The sequence below is a fragment of the Phoxinus phoxinus genome, assembly GCF_949152265.1.
Source record: "Phoxinus phoxinus genome assembly, chromosome: 2".
Lineage (NCBI taxonomy): Eukaryota > Metazoa > Chordata > Actinopteri > Cypriniformes > Leuciscidae > Phoxinus > Phoxinus phoxinus.
In genome coordinates, this window is record NC_136877.1 from 12,372,042 (window position 1) to 12,393,512 (window position 21,471).

Sequence of the window (21,471 nt, forward strand, 5' to 3'; positions counted from 1 at the left end):
GATTACTCCGACTTCCAACCAGATGGAGCTGGATAAATACTCTGAATGTTCTGATCCAATCTGAGTTGTAATACTGCCTGAATCCTAATCATACACTGGTCATTTGTTGGCCAGAGGAGAACTGGCCCCCAACTGAGCCTGATTTCTCTCAAGGTTTTTTTCTCCTTTCTGTCACCTGATGTTGTTTTGGTTCCTTGCCACTGTTGCCTTGGCTTTTGGCTTGCTTAGTTGGGTACATTTAATATTCAACAATATTATTGATCTGCCTTACTTAAAGGTAGGGTAGGTAGGATTTATATAAAAACTTTTTACCAAATTTGATTAAACTTTCTATATATATCAATGCATAATTAAAATGTAAGTACTCTGATAAAAAGAGTATAAAAATCGAGTGACTCTAGACCGTTTAATCTTCATTAAACACAGCTCATTATTTCCATTCGGGACGAATCACAGGATTGGCTTGCACGACTGTCACTCGACGTCGCCATGACTACCGCCGTTATTACTGGCTCTGCCCACGTGCGCGCAGTCGCGCACCCGTTTTTAGGTGGGAGTGAATGGAATTAATGAGCTGTGTTTAATGAAGATTAAACGGTCTAGAGTCACTCGATTTTTATACTCTTTTTATCAGAGTACTTACATTTTAATTATGCATTGGTATATAAAGACAGTTTAAACAAATTTGAATAAAAGTTTTTTTTAGACAATTCTGACCTACCCTACCTTTAATGTGGACGATGACACAATTTTAAATTGTATTGTAAAAAGGGCTATACAGTATAAATAAAGGTGACTTGACTTGATGACGTGTGCTTGAATAAAAAATCCATGGTGATCCATGGAGGCCCCACCTCGCAACCTGATACCTCAGGACACATTCAGAGGTCTTGTGGAGTCCATACCTTGACAGGGGGACCTGCATGATATTAAACAGTTGGTTTTAATGCTGTGGCTGATCAAGTGTATATTGCAAATATTAAGTCTGTTGAAAAAAAAAAAGTGTATCACCACTGAAAAATCTGAAAAGACGTAAGTGAAAAAAAAAAACTAAATACAAAAACAATAGAAATTTATAAATGTGTTCATTTATGAAACATGAAAATCAGTTTGACCCAGTCTCTACTGCAATATCTCTACTATATTTTACACAGTACCTTCTGTTTTTGTCTTTTACTGTTTTTCTCTACAGTAGCCTATTGTTAAGGTTACATTAACATGTGCTATTAACATTGTGTCATTAACTAAATGGCATTACCGCAGTAATGTTTTATTGTATTTATTAATCAGATTTTTATTTGCAAAAATTATTTGAACATTTAATGATTTAATCAGTAAACTTACAATATCCTTCATGAAAAGCAAAATACTTTATCTTTTGTGTGTATGGAAACAATTGATATCCAAGTTTACTGTCTAAATTTCCCATAGCATAAAGAAAATCATAAAATCGCCTAATTAAAAATTATTTGCAATATCAGTATTTGGAAAAATGCAAACATTTGTCTCAGGTTACGACTAGATCCCTGAGAAGGGAACGAGACGATGTGTCGATGACGCTTTGGGAACGCTCCTGCGTGATTGCGTCTGAAGCACGCATGTCAACTAGTCCAATGGCGAGAGTTAGAGTCATGGGCGGATGACGTCACCACCAGGAAATGATAAAAGCACATCCGGTCTGACCGGCATTAGCTTCAAAGTAGCCGAAGCAAGTCGATCACAGGGATCGTATGGCAGGGAGGCGCATCATCTCAGGGAACTAGGGTTAGAGTCGTAACCTGAGACGTTCCCTTTCGAGGGAACTCGCGATGCGTCGATGACACTTTGGGAACAAGAATACCCAATATGCCATACTTACAATTGCCTGATGTAAAAACTGTCAGCAACTTAAGTAAGAAGCACCTGAGACCCTGGGGCAGCATCCAGGTTCAGGCTATAAAACCTCACAAATGTGAGCGGCAAGGACCATCCTGACGCATCACAAATCTCTTGAAGGGAAACCCCTGATAATAAGGCTTTAGAGGCCGCCATACTCCAAGTAGAATGAGCTCTTACCACTAAAGGGCACGGCTGACCAGAGGACTCATAGGCAAGAGATATAGCCTCAACTATCTACTTTCTAGAGGCCGCCATACTCCTAGTAGAATGAGCTCTGACCACCAAAGCGCATGGCTGGCCAGAGGACTCATAGGCAAGATATATAGCCTCAACTATCCACTTGCTGATTGTCTGCTTAGAGGCTGGAATACCCTTCTTAGGTGATCCAAAGCAAACAAATAACTGATCTGATTTTCTCCACGGGGCAGCCCTGTGGACATAAGTATCCAGTGCTTGCACTGGACACGAGATTCAGTCTGTCCTGGTCCGAAAAAGCAAACGGAGGAGGGCAGAAAGCCTGCAGCACAATAGGCCTCGGAATATTAGTCGGCACCTTAGGGACGTATCCCTGTTTAGGGTATAAGAATGCCTTGACCATCCCGGGTGCAAACTCAAGGCAGGTGGGAGAAACCGAAAGGGCCTGAAGGTCTCCGACTCTTTTGAGGGACGAAATAGCTAGAAGAAAGATAGTCTTGAATGTCAGAAATTTCTCTGAAACTGAACCTAAGGGCTCGAATGGAACCCCTGACAGGCCTTCCAAAACTATTGCCAGGTCCCAAGCCGGTACCCTAGTGTGAGATGCAGGCCTCAGCCTCAATATGCCACAAAGGAAACGTAGGATCAGGGGGTCTCGACATAATGACGTACTACCCACAGTGGCGTGGAAAGTCGCAATGGCCGTTGCACCTGATGCAACGCGATCTCAAGCACCTGATGCAACGCGATCTTGCAGAAACTCAAGTACTGTACTAACTGAACAGTTAACCGGATCCCACTGGTGCTGGTGACACCAAGAAGTGAAAACTCTCCACTTCAGTGCATATAATTTCCTCGTAGCTGGAGCTCTGGAGCCCTGGGATATACACTGCCCTCAGGGAGAGTATTTTCCCTAGGGAACACAGGAGGATCTGGTGCGCCAGTTTGCAGAGTGGACGCGAACGCAGACCCCCCTGATGATTTATGTAAGAGACCACCATTGTGTTTCTCTGTACGGACAAGCACATGTTGGCCCCTCAGGTCTGAGAGAAAATGTCTCAATGCATTGAAGACTGCCATCATCTCCAGGCAGTTTATGGGCCAAGAAAGATGATGACTCCTCCACAGACCCTGAGCTGAGCGGCCTTCCATTACCGCTCCCTAGCCGGTGAGGGAAGCATCTGTCGAGATAGCAACTCGATGTCAAAAAGCACCCAACACCGGACCCTGGGACAGGAACCAATGTTTCCTCCATATAACCAAGGCGCGGAGACACCACCACATGATCTTGATCATACGGAGTGGGTTTCCCCTCTGGGAGAACCCTCTGGTCCTGAGCCACTACTGCAAAAGTCCCATGTACAGCAGGCCAAAGGGTATCACATTGGACGCTGTTACCATGAGGCCTAACAGACTCTCGAACTGTTTCACAGTGCGTGACTGGCCTAGCTTTAGTTCTTTCGTGTCTGTGAGGATAGCAGCTACACGAGCGGGCGATAGGAAGGCTCGTATTGTGACCGAATCCCAGACCACACCAAGAAAAGTGGTCCTCTGTAATGGAGAAAGCACATTCTTCTTTGCATTGAGCCTCAACCCCAATTTCTGCATATGAGCAAGGACGACATCTCGATGCCAAACCGCCAACTGTTCTGATTCCGCTAGAATCAGCCAGTCGTCTATGTAATTCAGAATGCGTATGTCCTGCAGCCTGAGCGGGGCCAGAGCTCCATCTACGCACTTCGTGAATGTGCGGGGTGATAGAGCTAGACCGAATGGAAGCACCCGATACTGGTATTCTTTGCCCCGAAAAAAACCCCTCAGGAACCTCCTGTGCTGAGGGAGGATGGAGACATGGAAGTATGCATCTTTCAGATCTATCGTGACAAACCAGTCCTCGGATCTGATTTGAGTCACGATCTGTTTGAGAGTCAGCATCTTGAACTTGAGTTTCTGAACTGTACGATTCAAACGACGAAGATCTAGAATGGGATGCAACCCTCCATCCTTTTTTGGAACAATGAAATACTGGCTGTAAAAACCTGATTCTCTGTCGTGTGAGTACACCTGCTCTATAGCCTCTTTTGCTAAGAGAGCTTTCACCTCTTGCTCCATTACCAGAGCCTGCTCGGGATGCACTAACGTGAGCAACACCCCGTTGTAGTGGCGGGGTTGGCAGCACCCAACACCAAGGGTGGCGGGGTTGGCAGATTGGCCCCCTGAGGGCACCGAGATGGAACGGGCACTGTATACTGAGGTGTACACCGCTCCACCCCAGTTGGGGCTGCCCTCAGCGGTCTGAGGCCCGTGGATCCTCAGATCCTTTGGCTTTGGCTGAGAGTGTCGGCCCAGCCCCAATTATTTTTGAGGAGGAGCACGGGACGCGACACTTTCTCTTTGTTGAGCCATTGGGCTCTCTTGCTGGGCGGATGAAGCCGCTGGACGGGCTTCCGACACTAGCGAGAGAGCGCTGGATCCCCCGGGTAAAGGAAGAGAAAAGACAGAGCTTGTTTCTAACCTTGTCGAGAGATCCATTTGCGATCCCCAGGAATGCCTTTTCCGTGCTGCCTCAGCAACAGTGGGTCCGGATCCCTGATGATCGCGAGCCTGGACACTTTTCTCAAAAAGTGACAGGCCAGAACGGAGCGTGCGAAGCGGAAGCCTCTCACAATGCTGACAGTCAGCCCCCTCGAAGGCTGAAATAGCATGCTCCACTCCCAAACATAAGACACATAAATCGTGTGTATCCCCACCCGTTAAATAGCACAGGCAGGGAGAAGCACACAACTTAAACATCTCTTTCGCCATAATATACTTGAATATGCTTGTGAACAGACAACAGTATATAGACAGACAGTTTTGACATAGAGCGCTTGCTGATGCACAGAAGCTAATTCCGGTCAGACCAGATGTGCTTTTATCCTTTCGTGGTCGTGACGTCATCCGCCCATGACTCTCACTCTTTTGCCATTGGACTAGTTGACATATGTGCTTCAGAAGCAATCACGCAGGAGCGTTCCCATTGCGTCATCAACACATTGCGAGTTCCTCGAAAGGAACAACTTAAACGTCTTAAAATTGTATAGAAATTTAAAAAGAAAAGTGTATGAAATGTATGTTATTGTAATGTTTGTCTAAGGACATTTAGTAAGAAGAGATGAAAACCATGACATACTCCCGCTTAAAATCTTAACGACTACTGTACATGCAATTTTGTGTACATTTTTATACTTATTACAGTCTGTGATAGTTAAAATTCACAGGGGTTGATTTTTTTATTAAATTATTTTTTATTTGGGAGAGTCAAAGGTGACTGTAGTTGCAGAAACACCCATACAGTAGAAAAATATTGTTGTATACTAAAATACAGTATATTGATATATTAGTGTATATAATGAAAAAAATATGATTTTAGTTTGTGTTCATTTAGCTAAAATGTTAGTTCTTTGAAACCAATTGGTTACATATTTGATACATCTGATTGAAAAATATTAAGATACAATAATATTGTTTATTGCCCATCTCTACCCATGAATCCTCTTCAAATCTACAACAAATTAGGAATAAAACAGCCATGATTCTCTGAAATGAGGTACAAGACTGTCTCGGAAAACAGCCTATGGTGTGAGCCTGTACTTTCCGCATTAATAAGTTAGATGTTCCATGAAGCACACAAATATTATTATGCAAGACTCCACTGGGCGGCCATAAAAAATTCACACGGCTAGTCTATATATGCAATCTACAAGAGAACAACACACTCTCAGAAAAAAAGGTACTAAAGCTGTCACAGGGGTGGTCCCTTTTCAAAAGGTACACTTTTGTACCTTATTTACCCGTAAAGGTTCCATATATTTGTTCCTTAAAGGTATGTAGTAGTAGCTAAATGGTACATAATAGTACCTTTTGAATGGGTAGAGGCGCACAAGTCTTTCTTTACAAAGTGACATCGACAACGACTAACCTGGCATGCATAATTTATAGCGTTTTTAGTCTTTTCCGCGGATCCGCTTGAATGGGGATCGTTTTGATTATGTTGTCATCTGTACAAAGAATTTTTTTTTCCATTTTAGTACATTGTTGTTGTGTAAACGTACCCATAGTCTGTGTAAAAATATCCCTCGGTTTCAGTTGATCTTTGTCCCTCACCAGAATTGATTCTCATCTGTACAGGAATGTGGTGGATTGCCCTCTAGAGCCGGCTAACATTCAATTCAGGGGAAAACTGCATAGATTAAAGGTGGCGGTTAACTCTCACCTTACACATCCGCTGATTTTGGGAATGGACAGGCCTGCTTTAAAACAATTATTGGGAATTCTTTGTGTAAATGTTGCTAGTGACGGTAGTTTCAGTAGAGGATGATCTCGGACCAGAAGCAACTGTCCCAATCAATCCGCTCGCTCTGGTCCCAGGGGGAGATCACCACTCGCCAGTGCAGCTTCGCCAATGTGACCAAATTGCAGGCAAATTTGGCATATGTGTTCTCACCCCTGCCCGGTCACAAATACCTTATACTGCACCATATCAAAACGGTCTCATGGGTGGGGGTGCTGCCTACCTGGATGATATCAATATCAATAGTTATGATTGGCAGCGGCATCTGCAACATCTGCACACTGTCCTGAGACTGTTGAGGGTGGCGGGACTCACAGCGAACCCAAGGAAGTGTGCTGTTGGGCGTGTGGAAGTACGGTATCTGGGCTTCCACTTGGAGTGGTCCCAAATTGACAAGACCGCCGCAATTGCTGCCTGCCCACGTCTTAAGACTAAAAAGGAAGTGAAACAGTTTCTAGTGATGGCGGGACATTATAGGAGGTTTAATATTCGGAGCTCACCAGCCCGCTGACTGATCTCACTAAAAAGGAAGCTCCAGATACAGCCCAGTGGTCGGAACTGTGCCAATAGGCTTTAACCAAAGTGAAGGCTGCTCTGTGTGTTGGGCTGCTCTTGCATTCTCCTAACTTTGATCTTCCCTTTTTATTGCAGACAGATGTGTCAGACAGGGGTCTGAGGTCCGTCCTGTACCAGGTGGTCAGAGAAGAGGGAGGGCTGGTGCTGTATCTAAGCCGTAAGCTTTCTAGAGAGGCTAGATACAGCACCATTGAGGCCGTTCTCACCCTCCGTTATTTCCTCCTTGTATGGGAGTTCACTCTCTGTTCGGACTATGCCCCCCTCGAATGGCTCCACCGTATAAAGGATACAGATGCGCGGATCCCAGATTAGTATCTCCCTTTTAAATTCAAGGCATGTAAACCGGGGGCCCAGATGGTTGTGGCCGACTTACTCTCTAGAAATTGGGCTGCAGGCCAGACAAAAAAAGACATTGAAAACTCGCTGACATGACTTTTTCGTCCTTTTTATTTTTGAACCTTGTTACACTATGGTAAACTGTAGTAAATTGTAGTATACTCTAGCATATTATAGTACTACACTTTGTTCATTTATACTACAGCATGCTGTATTATAAACTGTACTAAATACTGCAGTATACTTTAGTATTTACTATATTGTATTGTAGTATCCTTTATTATATTATAGAATATTATAGTATTTACTACACTTTGTTAATATATACTACATCATAGTATAATATTAACTAATGTAAATAAACTGTTCAAGCAAAAGGATAAATAAATATATTAATAAAAAATGAAATAAACCATTTTCACGAAGGTCTTTATAGTATACTACAGAAATAGCCTACTACAGACATTTAATAAAGTAAATGTACAAAATTAAACTGCATAATCTAAACTGCATTAAATATAAATTATTATTAAAGTTACTCAGTGTTGTGTCTGGTACGGATCACACCGACACAGAGTAGCATCAACTTATCGTATCATTTACTTCATCTCACTGTCCTTAAGACCCAAGTAAACAAACGCATACATTTGTCAGGTATAACATAATGCTTCCAGCACAATAAAACTCTATGCATCACTTAACACTAACTCAATGCATTATTAAACCCCAATTGAGAGAAGACAACATTTTCCCCCCTTCTATGGATTTTCAAACATGAAATGTTGACACAAAGTACTGTAAGTGCCCCGGGCGAGAACGAGTGCGAACAGGCCACGTTGAAATACGAGGATGAGGCTATGATGGGCTAGCACAAATGTCTGGAACCTGTGCTATCTGAGGTGACAGCACTTTGCGGAGGCGGCATGCATGCCACCGCGTGCCAACACTGACGAGAAGGTGACTAGGCCCAGTTGATGAATAACTTGGAGAGGTGAACACCAACACGAAGCAAGTTTGTTGTCTCTGTAGGGCCTGCAAACCATGATCCAATCTGCGGCATGTATGTCAGGGTCCTTAGCGCGTGCTGAGAGATTGAATTTATCCGTTTCCATCTCTGCTGGTGAACAACAGAGGCCCTGACCCTCGGTAGTGGTCCCTGAGGCAGTGGGCTGAGCCTTTCGAGGGGAAGGTTGAGCTCACGGCCAAGCATGAGGAAAGCTGGAGAGACTCCCGTCATAGGGTGTTGGGTGGTCCTGTAGTGCAGCAGTGTGTGACGGATGGCCTGTGAGAAGGCCCATCCCTGGAACAAGTACGTTCTCAGACTGTTTTTTAGTGACTGGTGGAAGCGTTCGACGACTGGGGGGGGATTGGGGGGGGGGGGGGGGGATAGTATGCCGTGCGGATGTGGCGAATACCCTTGTTTTTGAGGTATGTGGTGAACTTAGCCGAGATCAGCTGCAGGACATTGTCAGTAATGATAGTATTTGGGAGGCCCCACCCAGCGGGAAAACAGAGAGTCCAGAAAGTTAATTATGACCTGAGAGGTCACAGAGCCGGTGGCAATGAGCTCGGGACATTTCGAGTGCAGGTCATAGACAACGACTAGGAAACATTGGTGATGAGGAACTCCCTGTATCTCACCACATATGTCCAGCTATAGGTGGTCCCAGGGCTGCGATGACCAAGCAAGAGGTTGTAAGGGTAGGTGGGCCTGGTGATCCGTCTTACCGTTCAAGAGACATTTGACTGAAGTGGTGCTACTCTTTGCAGAGAAAACACATTTTTCAGAATTGACGGTTAGTTTGTGTTTAGCTAGTGCTGCAAAGACTCTGCTGAGGCATTCATCGTGACTCTCGGGAGTGGGCCCGTGGATAACCACATCATCCAGGTAAATGACCACCCCCGGTATACCAGCCAACACCGACACCATGATTTTTTGGAAACAGCTGGGGGCAGAGCTAAGTTCGAACGGCATGCGCTTATAACGAAGTTTAGAGTCCAGTTTAGAGAACACGGTTGAGTCATGGAACTGAGCCGTGAACTCTAGGGCTGTAGTCAAGACCACCTTTGTCGAGTCCAAGACAAGTCCAAGACCAGGACTAGTCGAGTCCAAGTCAAGACCAAGTCCAAAGAGGTTTGAGTCCAAGACAAGACAGAGTCCAAAAAGGTTCGAGTCCGAGTCAAGACCGAGTCCAGGACAGGGAAAAAAAAGTATTATGCATGATGTTATCAAGACATTTGGGGTAATTATTTGTTGATCTAAAAGCAAAAACATTGTCACAACACCCAGGATTTTTAAGTATAGACATTCCCCTTGATATCATATAATCTTCTAAGAAAACAGAATGATGACATTTGATGATACCTCATAATAGCAGTGTTAGAACTGATGTACAAACACCAATCCACTACTATTACCACTGCTATGTACTAGTACTGAGCATTTGAGCAACTAAATGACTATATAGCTTCACTCCAATAAAATATATCAGTGATAATTTCTTCACGTTAAACCAACATTTTATTTTGACGGGTTTCTGAGCGTATCTGACGATGACATGCTGAAGATGAACGTGTAAATGAGTAGGCCTATGTGAAGTACATGAACCTGCGCACACATTTGCAGAGACTAGCTGAACAATCAGACTTTGAGAGCAGTCTTTAATATTCACTGTCACTGGTCCGTATAGCAATTTGATATTATGATCGGCAGTGAATAGACGGATCTTATATTTCAGCTATGTGCCGGTATTGCAGTAGCAAATAGTAGAAAATTAATCACACACGTGCAGGCCGTACTTGTCAATGACGGGCACTGCAATCTGCAGAGGTTTCTGCGGGAAGCATACTACAATAATACGTTACTGGGAAATTAATAAAGACACCTGGACTCGGTCGAGACCAAAAGCCATATTTGACCGAGACAAGTCCGAGTCCGAATACCAGCGAGTCCGAGACAAGTCCGAGACCATAGAAAACAGTCTCGAGTCCGGACTCGAGTCTAAGACCTGACTTGAGTACTACAGCCCTGGTGAGCTCTTCCGAGGTAGACAGTGGGAACCTGTGTGGGATCACTGCCTTATTCACTGATTGCAGGTCGACACACACCCATAGGGCCCCTGATTTCTTCTGAGCTCCCACCAGGTTCGAGACCCAGGGTTATGCATCCACAGGTTCGATAATGTCAGCGTCCAGCAGCTGCTTAAGCTCAGCTGAGACACCATCATGTAAAGTCAGGGGAATGTGGTGGAGTGGTTGGATGACTGGTTTAAGGGTGGTGTTCAGGAGAGGTTGGTGAGCAAAGGCGGTAAGGCAACCCAAGCCTTCAAACAGGGACGGCCATTTTTGCTGCCAAGGCGTGAAGACTGTCAGGACCGCAGCTCCCTCCATGTCCACTAGAGAAAATCCCGTTAGCCGAGAACAAATCCAAACTCATCAGGTTGGCCCTGCGACGGGCAACATGGAAGGTGAAGCTGGGTACCAACTTGTTGCCATACCCAACAGTCACTTTTAGGGAACCCACTAGGTCAATCTTTGAGTCATCATAGCCACAGAGTGAAGCAGAGGATGGCGAAAGTAGCAGTGCTCTGAAAAAAAAAAAACTGTATGTGTGCATGTTCAGGAGAGACACACTGGCACCAGTGTCCAAAAGCAGTGGGATACACACATAATTTAGGCGCACTGAGCATGCTTTAAATCAGGGGTGGGGAACGTCGGTCCTGGAGAGCCACAGCCCTGCAGAGTTTAGTTTCAACCCTAATCAAACACACATAGGGTGACCACCATCAAACAAACCAAAGGTGGGACGATTACTAAGTTTGTGTGGGACAATGTGGGACATGTTGCCAACACTAAAAAATAACTTGAAACTGTTATATAATGTAAAGATTATATAATATAATCTAACTTAATAAAAACATTTGTATTCTGCCTTTCAGCTGATTAAAATATTTTGTTCGTTAGTCCCTTCTAGAAAAAAACATTACATTACAATGTAACAACATGTCTTTATTTTACATGTCATTTAAGTTCAACATCACTGAGCCCAAAGGCAGCAGCATCATGCAGATAACTATTTTTGAAACAGTTCTGACCAAGTCCAACTAAAATCCAACAAAATAAATAAAGATCAAATAAAATAAAAAAACAACATAAAATTAGTTAATTGACAGTCTTATATATTAAGAATCTATTAAACCAAAAACTTTTATATTTTTAGAAAGGATGTGAATTAGAACAACCACAGCAGGCAATAAGTTCTAACTCTGTTAAATTCACATTTTAATTGACCGAATTATCCATTTGTTTTCTGACAGGGAACACATGGAACGAATCACCGCTCCACATTTTGATTGACAGCCGCCACAACCTACCAGTGACCGTGTTTACTCCTTTCATTTCAACCATTGGATATGATTTTAAAAACGGCTGTTGTATTTGCACTTCTGACGAAGCGCTGTTAAATATAGGTGAAAAACTACTCCACAAAAACAATAAATAAAATGCTTTCTTAAAAAGGCAAAAGATCGCATGCACGTTTTCTTAATATGATCATTAAAAACCAACAGACTGATGGAAATGCGGGACATTTTCTCAATATGCGACGTGCGGGACAAGGGGTGAAAATGCTGTGCGGTACAACGCAAACCGGGACGGGTGGTCACCCTAAACACACATGAACCAGCTAATCAATGTCTTTAGGATCATTAAGGCTACAATCAGGTGAGTTTTTTTTTCAGGGTTGGAGCTAAACTCTGCAGGGCAATGGCTCTCCAGGACTGACGTTCCCCACCCCTGCTTTAAATGAAACTGGTCCAGAGTAAACATGGTGAATGATAGTGGGTGACTCAGCTGGAGCAGAGCGGCAGACTGAACCAAAATGGTTGCGTTAAACACTGTCGCGACATGTTTGGATTACCTTGTGGTGCTGTGACGATGCCAAAACACTGCTTACAGATTATGGGCCCTATTTTAACGATCTGAAACGTAAGTATCAAACACAAAACGCAAGTAACTTTGTGGGCGGATCTCTGGCGCTATTGCTATTATACCGGCGGAATAAACGACTGTTGCGCAAATCTAAAATTGGTTAGTCTGAAGAATCTACATTACTCATAGGTGTGGTTTGGGCGTAACGTGCAATAAACCAATCAGAGTGTCATCTCACATTCCCTTTAAAAGCAGGCGTGCTTGTTCCATGGTGGATTGCTATTATAATTGTGGATTTGCCAGGCGCACACAACTTACATGATGGTAAAGGTGATTTCGCAGTCTTCAGACTTTTGTTTCCTGGTTCTTGACGGACAACCCACTTGTGTCATATATATATATATATATATATATATATATATATATATATATATATATATATATATATATATATATATATATATGTGTCTTGCCACTATTGGTCAAACAGGTTTTGGGTAAATGTGTAAGCTAGATTTGTGCGCACGCTATGGCCAAGTATGTGCCCTAATTATCAAGTGCCCCCCTTTTTTTTAATAGACGTGAAAATGCACATTCCAAACTTAAATGGTTGTAATTCAAGAAAGCTTTGGAATATAGATCTTGTTTTTAAGAAGACATTTGGCAGATTTTTGTAGAAGTGAAATAACTTTAGAAAGTTAAACAGAAAAAAGGTTATAGAAGGTTGAGTTTATGAAAATGTACAACGTTAAAATTTTTATTATTCATATTTTATATAAAATATATATTTTCAAAACCTGGTGGACTCTAAAACTGCAAAAAAAATCAAAGGCAAAAATCTGAACAAGTTGTGTTTCACATTTTAGGTTGATATCTCAAAAAATAAGCTTTCAGTGAGATTTTGTTTGGGCGCAGTACCAAACTTTTTCACTAGTTGACATTACTGCCCATATAAGGGCACCTCCATTTCCAAATGTTGTTTGAGTGATCTGAATCATTATTTTTATAAGTTTCATACAATTTATGAAGTAGACATCCTATTCAGAAGTAGTATTGGAAGTTTGGCAGATTTTGAAATGAATTCAACCTCTAAGAAACACAAAAAGAACATGTAGGTGCATTATAGCTCGCTGCCACGAATGGTGAATTACAAATGGTGAATCTATAATTTTTTTCTTTATATTTAAAACATTTTCAGACCTTTTTTTCTAAAACAATTGAATGGATGCTATCTTTTGAACTCTTGGCATGAAAACAAACTGATGTTTCTACCATTCTTTCATGATTTTTCATGCTCATCACTATTTCAAAATAAAGGTCTGAACACGCCTTAGGAGTATGAAAATATTCTTGTTGCAAATTGATAAATTACGGCTCCTATGTAATGTATTTTAAAAACCAGTCACCAAAAATGAAAATTAGAGATTTTGTAAGCTTTCAAATGATGTATAGTTTGTCAAGATTGGTTTAGGTTTAGTAGGATATTACTGTTTTAAATATATAATGGCCGTGGGGCCCGTGCCAATATAAAGGGTTAAAATAGCATCTGAATAACGTGTCACTGACTTTAGACTAGGTTTATCCTGGTCTGTGGCGGAATTGTTTTCTGAAACTGCAAAATAGCACCGGGGAACGTTTGCGCCGGAACACGCCTCCTCTTTTCGCTGAACCACCCCCTGAAGGCTAGCTTAGCTTAGCATAATTAATGGAATCCTTTGTTGCCGGATAGCATGTCATGAGTAAAAGTGATAAAAAAACAAAAACGAATTACTTCTTGTGGCCTGCGTATTCACAACGAGTACAAATAGCAATGCAGATAAGGCCTAGGTGATTTCTTAGGCAGATATTGACTTGGGACTATATTGGGGTGAAGCACAGGCGAAGCACTGCTACTTGGGCGCAGAGATATCATGCAACACCTGAGCGGTACGGTCCCATATATGGGATTTTTATTTCTGTGCCCCTGAGTGTACGGTCCCACACATGGGATTTATAATGTACAGTGACGTGACATCCCTGCCAGATTCAAACTGTGCTTTCGCAACGGACAAGCTCAGCGCTGTCATATATCACAACTATGCAGTGTTTTTAAGTTCATAATTTTTTTTTTTTAAGTTTCAGACATTGAAATACACATAAGCACCAGTAAAGCAATACATTTTGAGTTTGTAAAGTTACCATGTTTGCTGTAACTGGAGCTTTAACTTCTCAAACTCAACACAATCCAAAAGCGAAGATACTGATGGAAGTTTGGGGGATTTCAGGTGTTGCGTGATATCTCTGCGCCAAAGTAGCAGTGCTTTGCCTGTGCTTCACCCCAATATAGTCCCAATATAGGGGAGACGGTAAATATTCCCTATTTAAAAAATTAGTGGCGTGTTCCTTTGAAAATACATAACCATTGGACAGTTACTCAGGGTCGAAATGGACCGTGAATCACTTTGAGACTCCCTATAGGAAACCTGGTGTTTCCTGCTTTAGAACAGGACAGAAAATGCAGGCACTTTCCCAGCCAATCTCAGTCATTTAATTTGCCTGTACAGTCAGATTTGGAAAGCACTTGCCTCACTTCCACTGCTATAGTTTTACTGCTATCTCATAAGAAATCCAAATTACGACACTAATGCCTTTTCAGTGAATGAGTATTAGCAGGTAGTGTCTCAGATGGTAACCATGACAGATCTGCATGTGATATCTTAAGAGATTAAACACGCAGTGTTTTCAGATGTCACATCCTGACGAAGAGGCAAATCAGGAATAACACAATGAAGCACTGCAAGCGGTAAGATAATTGGGGGTCAAGGGGAATAAGGGGGCTGTAAAATAAGTACTGTTTCCTTATTTCTGAAGGCTGTGCCTTTTATATTGACATCACAAGGGTTATCAAAAGGTTTAACTCGCTTGCTGTAGTCCTCAGTTGTAAGTCGCTTTGGATAAAAGCGTCTGCTAAATGACTAAATGTAAAATGTGAATGGTTTAAGGTAAGAAACAATCCAAAAATTTGAGGGTAAATTCTCAAAAAATATTCTCAATCTCTATGGCAACCAGGTCCATGACAAATATTAACTAATATACCTTACTAATAGACTTTAGTCAGGTAATACAACCTACATTTTTTGCTATCTTAAATGACAATGCAATTGATGAAGTACAGCCCATTACATTTTGTAGCATTTTGATGCCAATAAAACTAAGCCAATTAAGCATTTAAATAGCTAGTTACAAATTTTGGTTACGATGCGGGCACAACTGTCGCCTGCATGGATCGAGCCCACCCTGGCCACGGTGACCAGGGTAAAGCTAGGCCAGGCCATCACTGTAAAACATTTTCAAAAAACAGAAGTGTTACGGCTCATGGCAGCAGCGTCCAACATGATTCCATTCGGCCTGCTGCACATGAAGGCCCTGCAGTGGTGGTTGAAAACCAATGGGTTTCCCAGGAAGGGGAACCCATTCCACATTCCGACATTCATTATCTATGTGGAAGAAACCTTGGTTCCAGTCCCAAGGTCCCATGCTGGGAGCGTCATGTCGCCAGAAAGCCGTGACAGACGCCTGTTGAAATCTAGAGAGGGTCCGTCGAGACGTGGTCTGTCTACTGCTAGTAGCCCCATTGTGGCCGGCCCGAGTATTGTTCTCAGACATAATATTACTCCTAGAGTGCCCTCCATGGGAGATCCCCGTCAGGAGGGACCTGCTGTTGCTGGCAGTGGGTTCAATATTTCACCATCGGCCAGAGTTATGGAAACTGTGGGTATGGCCCCTGAGGGGGCACAGTAAAGAGAGGCTGGTCTGTCTGCAGGCGTAATCAAGACCATACTCTGCTCTAGAGCTCCATCCACTAGGAAATTGTATGGCCTAAAATGGTATGTTTTCACCACTTGGTGTAGAGAGTGTGAAGTGGACCCAGTTAACTTCCCGGTGGCTTCAGTGCTGCAGTACCTCCACAATCGCTTCTCGGCTGGTCTTACCCTGTTACATCAGCTGGTTTAGTTTCCTCCGTGAGGCTCGGAGGATGAGACCTGCAGCTCGTACCAGAATTCCCACATGGGACCTGGCAGTGGTTCTCGAAGGGCTGGTTGAGGCCTCCTTCAAACTTCTGGAGTCAGCTGAGGCCAAGAACCTTTCCTTCTAGGTAGCTTTTTTTTATTAGCCATTACTTCTCTGTGGAGAGTAGGAGATCTTCAGGCCCTTTCTATATCTCACAGGGGATGGAGTTGGCTCCAGGCAATATTAAGGCTATCTGTGGCACGGCCTACGGTTCTGCAGGCTTTTCATCCCCCACCTTACATGATGGCAGATGAAGAAAGACTTAATTTGCTCTGCCCTGTCAGAGCTCTCAAGATTTTTGTCCAGAGGTCTTCTTCATGGTGGAAGTCAGATCAGTTGCTTGTGTGCATCGGGTCGACCAAGAAGGGGCTTCCCACATCCAAACAGACCATCAGTAACTGGATCGTTCAGACTATCTCTATGGCTTTTCAGGTGTGCAGCTTGCTGTAAGGGCTCATTCAACCAGAGACATGGCGTCCTCTAGAGCCCTCCTTTTAGGAGCCTTGATTCAAGAAGTGTGTGATAAGCAGCAGGATGGGCCACCCCTCATACTTTTAAAAGATTCTATAGCCTGGACATTCCTTCTATGACATGCACTCTAGTGCTCATCATCCTAAGTGTGCCTGTGTGCAGCTTTAAACTGGGACAGGCAGGGCTCATTGTGGCATAGTGAGTACTCGTTCCCCAAACGAGTTTCGGGTTACAACTGTAACCCTTGTTCCCTGAGAAGGTCAAGTCACTTGCTTCATCGCAAAAGCTAATTCTGTTGTGTGCCGGCTTCCTTTTGTAGCTACCGTGTATGCCAACACATGTTACATAATGACACAACGCCAATCAGGATTGGAATAGTTTTATTCATGCTTCAGACGTGCTACGCTGGGGGCATTCCCCAAAGTGTCGTCATCGACGCAGTGTCTCGTTCCCTTCTCAGGGAACAAGGGTTAAAGTCGTAACCGAGGCAATTTTTATGTATTAAGGTTAATTAAGGATAACTGGGCCATTTGTTTGCCAGTCATCTCAATGGCGAAAAATCTCAATTTGAGCAGAATTCACCCTATATTGGAGAGGTAATGTAGATATATCAACATATTTTACTGTATTGACAGCCTTAGTTTCTGGCAGTTCAAAGTTTTACCTCTATCATAATTTCAAAAGGAAATGTCAAATCCTTCACAAGAAAGAATTTGAATGTTATTTTGCATAAGGATGGGAAACCTCGGAGTTAAAAAGACTGAAAACCAAAATGAAAAAAAATGAATGAGAGAATCATAAAAGCACTCAACCCTTGATAGATTTTTCTTTTTGGTGGGTGCACCACAGTTCAGTATTGAGTATGGTGTCCCAGTAGTGCACAACACAACACAATTTCAAAAGCAAACATAAGTTCACAACAGAACAAAATTAATCCACAACACAACGGAAATGAGCCACAACACAACGGAAAATGTACACCACAACTGAATTGAGCTACAACACAACGGAAAATGTACAACACATCGAAATAAAGCCGCAACACAACGGAAATGCTCCCGATCACTAGAGGGCTCTCGGAGCACAGTAAAGTTAGTTTTCCTTGCCAATGTTCTATAGAGTCAGCAGTCTTAATATATCAATACCACGATTAGTTTTATGTAACCATTGTATATTGACATAAAATATACTTTAAAATAACCTACATGAATTATAGCTGTGAATTTATACTCGAGAATGCTTTGACCCGCTTCCACAGATCCCTAAGGGAACGTCTGCCAATTCAACCAAGTGGATAAAACATATAATTTATTATAACATAATTTAATAAATAAAAATAAAAACCCATTGGTGAATTGCAGAATTGTGTTGTAACTCATTTCCGTTGTATTGTGGCTAATTTCCGTTGTGTTGTGGATTACTTTTGTTGTGTTGTGGATTAATTTTGTTTGGTTGTGAACTTATGTTTGCTTTTTAAATTCCGTTGTGTTGTGCACTACTGGGCCACCGTAACTGAGGGACTAACAGTAGCTCAGCTGAACTGTAAGAGGACACTTACAGCAGTGATCTAAAAACGTCAACACCGACAACAGCTGAGAAGAGCTAGCTGATCTTCAGTTAGCATTCTCACGTCTATCAAAAAATCACAGCAGGAAACACGTTTGTAAGTATATTAATAATATTTCATAGACCATATCAGAGAGACATCAGGTATAAATGACAGAGCTTTCATCATTCCAGTACAGAGCCTCATTCATAAAACGCATGTACAAAATACCATGGATATTATCAAAAAAGAGGAACATTCTGGTATTTATAAAGGCAGAAACTGACATGTAAATGTTCTTATGTGTACATAAGATCATGTTTTTTTGTTGTTGTTTAAATACTTTTTTACATTACTTATTAAAATGTAAAAATCTTATTTGACACTGATACAATGTTCACACAATTTTTTTGGTGCTTTTATACCGGTAATTCAATTAATTCAACAAAGTTTATGAAAATATAGATAAATGTGTAAAAATAAATAGGTGATCACAATATGCATTCATACAATTATATGCATAAATGATATAGTGAGTGCCGTACTTCTGAACCAAAAAGATAATTTTGGGCGTCTGTAGCTGATGCACTTGTACAGATTGCGCTTGAATTTAAGAACTGTGTTATATAAAAAGAGATTCATTTAGAAACATTTCACAGACGTTATCACAACTTAAAATGTTGTGTTAGAATAACTTTCCTGGATTTAACTTAAGATAACTAAAATAGCTGTCACTTAATACAACTTAATTTTAATACAACTCAATTTTCAGGCAGCGCAAACACTTACTTTTTATTGATTTGTTTATTTGTTTGCTATTTATTGTCATTTGACATTTCGAAAACTGTCATACATTCATATTTAGGATGATTGTTTGCACATCTTTATAAATGAGGCCCCAGAACCCCACTCGCCTCTCTGTGATTCAACCCTATCACCCAATGGTTCACTGAAGGTCACTACATTCCTTGAATATTTCCCAATTTCATTCCTTTCTTATTATTCTCCACGCACCTCCAAAGCAAGTTCTTCCACTTCAAACTGCTTTCTGGACATGCGGTCCTCGCCAACAGGTTTGTGGTAGTAGATCACCATGACATCATATTTCTTCATCACAGACTTGTAATTCTTGCTGGTCAGTTGATGGACACGGTCCTTCCCGTCATATTCAGGGAACTCCAGGCCCTTTTCGCTCCAACACAGATAAGCAAAAGATAGTAGAACGCATAAAAGCACCCAACCCCACTTCATGTCACTGTTATGTCTCACTTGAAAAGGTTAAAAATTTGTTGCTTGTTTTTACTTTGTTCCTAACTAAAGTCAGACTATTAGGAACAAGGTCCAATCCATGCGCTCACCACCCAGAAAAGAGCAGGTCTCAGTCCCTACACTCCCTTTTAAAAAGGCACATGCTGACTAGCGTATGGGGAGGGTGGGGATGTCACTCAGAACACGGGTATGATATGGGTTGGAACAACTATGAAACTCGAATTACATCCAGACCAGTCAAGCAATCCGCTTGTTAAGTCATGACGTAAGGAATGTTGTTTCCGGTACCAAGCCTCAACTCATTTCACTTGGGAAAACTATCTCAACAGCCATTTATGAGCACTCACTCCTGCTTATTTTTTACTTTTTCAACTTGTACACTTTTCAAAAAAGCTGATACCATTATGACTTAAAGTTTTCTAAGAAGTATTTCCTTTGAAAGCTTATCCCAAATATAAAAACTCAAAATATAACACTACCATACCTAAAATACATATTTTACAGTCCCTGTAATGCAAATTGAAAAATGGGCTTTCAATAAAACTTGACTGCTTATACAGTAGAAGGGAGGAGTTATATTTCCTATATATTATAAAGCCTGTTGTTTACCTTTTGCCGAATAGATAGGAAAACTTCAACGCCAATAATGCACTGGGCATGTTGCCGTCCAAAGCCACTCCCAACAGTCTGCTATGGATATGCTTTCCAGAGTCAAAAATGTTCTTGCAGGGTTTCCAAGTTCATTGTTTTTCAGTGGAATTGGGATAATTTTAAACTGTTGCTTGATCTGAAATACTTGCTACACTTAGGGTGCTTTCGTTGAAAGACGACAGGTATTAAATTGGGCAACAGGATTCCATTGCCATATTAAGTTTTGCAGGGCTTTGACCCTTTCTAAAAATAAGTTGATGCTTGGACACTGAGAACAAGATGGCGTTGAGCCATTACATGGTCAAGCTGGCACAACTGAAATGAAGTGTCTAGTTTCACTCTGATTTTGTTGGCCAAGGCAAACACTCTGAAAGCTTGTGTTCTTCATGGTGACATGAATCCATAAAGGAATATGGGAGGAATTGTCTGAAAACACAAACAAATTGGCTTTTTATGACGTAAGAAGTATTATAAATTTAGCATAGCATACAAATAAAATGTACTTTAATGCATTGTAAGTGTCTGCCAAGTCCATTAATATAAAAGTAATGACAAATTAATGAACAAAAATCATACACATTTTTGCATATTGTAAAGATACTTATTATTTTGATTTGATTTCTTTTTCATTTTGATTTCTTTTGGATTTATGTTAATCTGCCTAGAATGAGATTCATAAAAAGCAGCAGATGGATAGAAAAAGAGATGGAGGAATTTAAACAGTCCCTCGAATATTCATTTACAAAGTAACATCATTCAGTTGGGATATTACTTACTGTAAGTTTGACACTTGACCTCAGTTCTTACATTTCATGTGCTACCAGCTAAAACAGATTGAGGCATTTGAAGGGAGTTATGTTTAGGTAAGTGAAGTGTATGGACTGTAAAGATTTTTTTTTTTTTAATAATTATTTAAATAAATGATTTACATTTATTTTACAAAAAAGAAAAACTATATCAGCTGCCAGTTATTTGGATTGCAGTGCTTTGTAGAGCAGTTCCGGTAGAGATTAAGATGACACACACCTCATATCTCGCTGTCGCTGTAAGTTACTGAAAGCAAAACCCCACACGAAAACCGACAACACAAGATAGACGTGTTTGTGCATCGCAGAGCACTCCCTCACACTGTATGCGTCTCAGACAACTAGTTGACTAGTCTGGTACTGTTCATACAGCGCAGGTTTTTTCCGTGAATGCGGTTGTGAGTTCTGAAAATGATAGGGTGTGAGTTTGA

The 21,471-nt window shown here is 41.7% G+C and overlaps 1 protein-coding gene across 2 annotated transcripts in view; it reads right to left on the reverse strand.

Annotated features, from left to right (window-relative positions):
* casq1b (calsequestrin 1b) overlaps positions 1 to 19,732 on the reverse strand; it is a 61,382-nt gene extending 41,650 nt beyond the window's left edge. Inside the window, exon 1 of one of the 2 annotated variants that reach the window (XM_079597703.1) lies at positions 19,329 to 19,732. In XM_079597703.1, the coding sequence (XP_079453829.1) occupies positions 19,329 to 19,565 (237 nt within the window). In that variant the 5' untranslated portion in view covers positions 19,566 to 19,732. The remainder of the gene's footprint in view (positions 1 to 19,328) is intronic. The other variant, XM_079597704.1, reaches the window with a different exon arrangement.
* Positions 19,733 to 21,471: the final 1,739 nt, after the last annotated feature.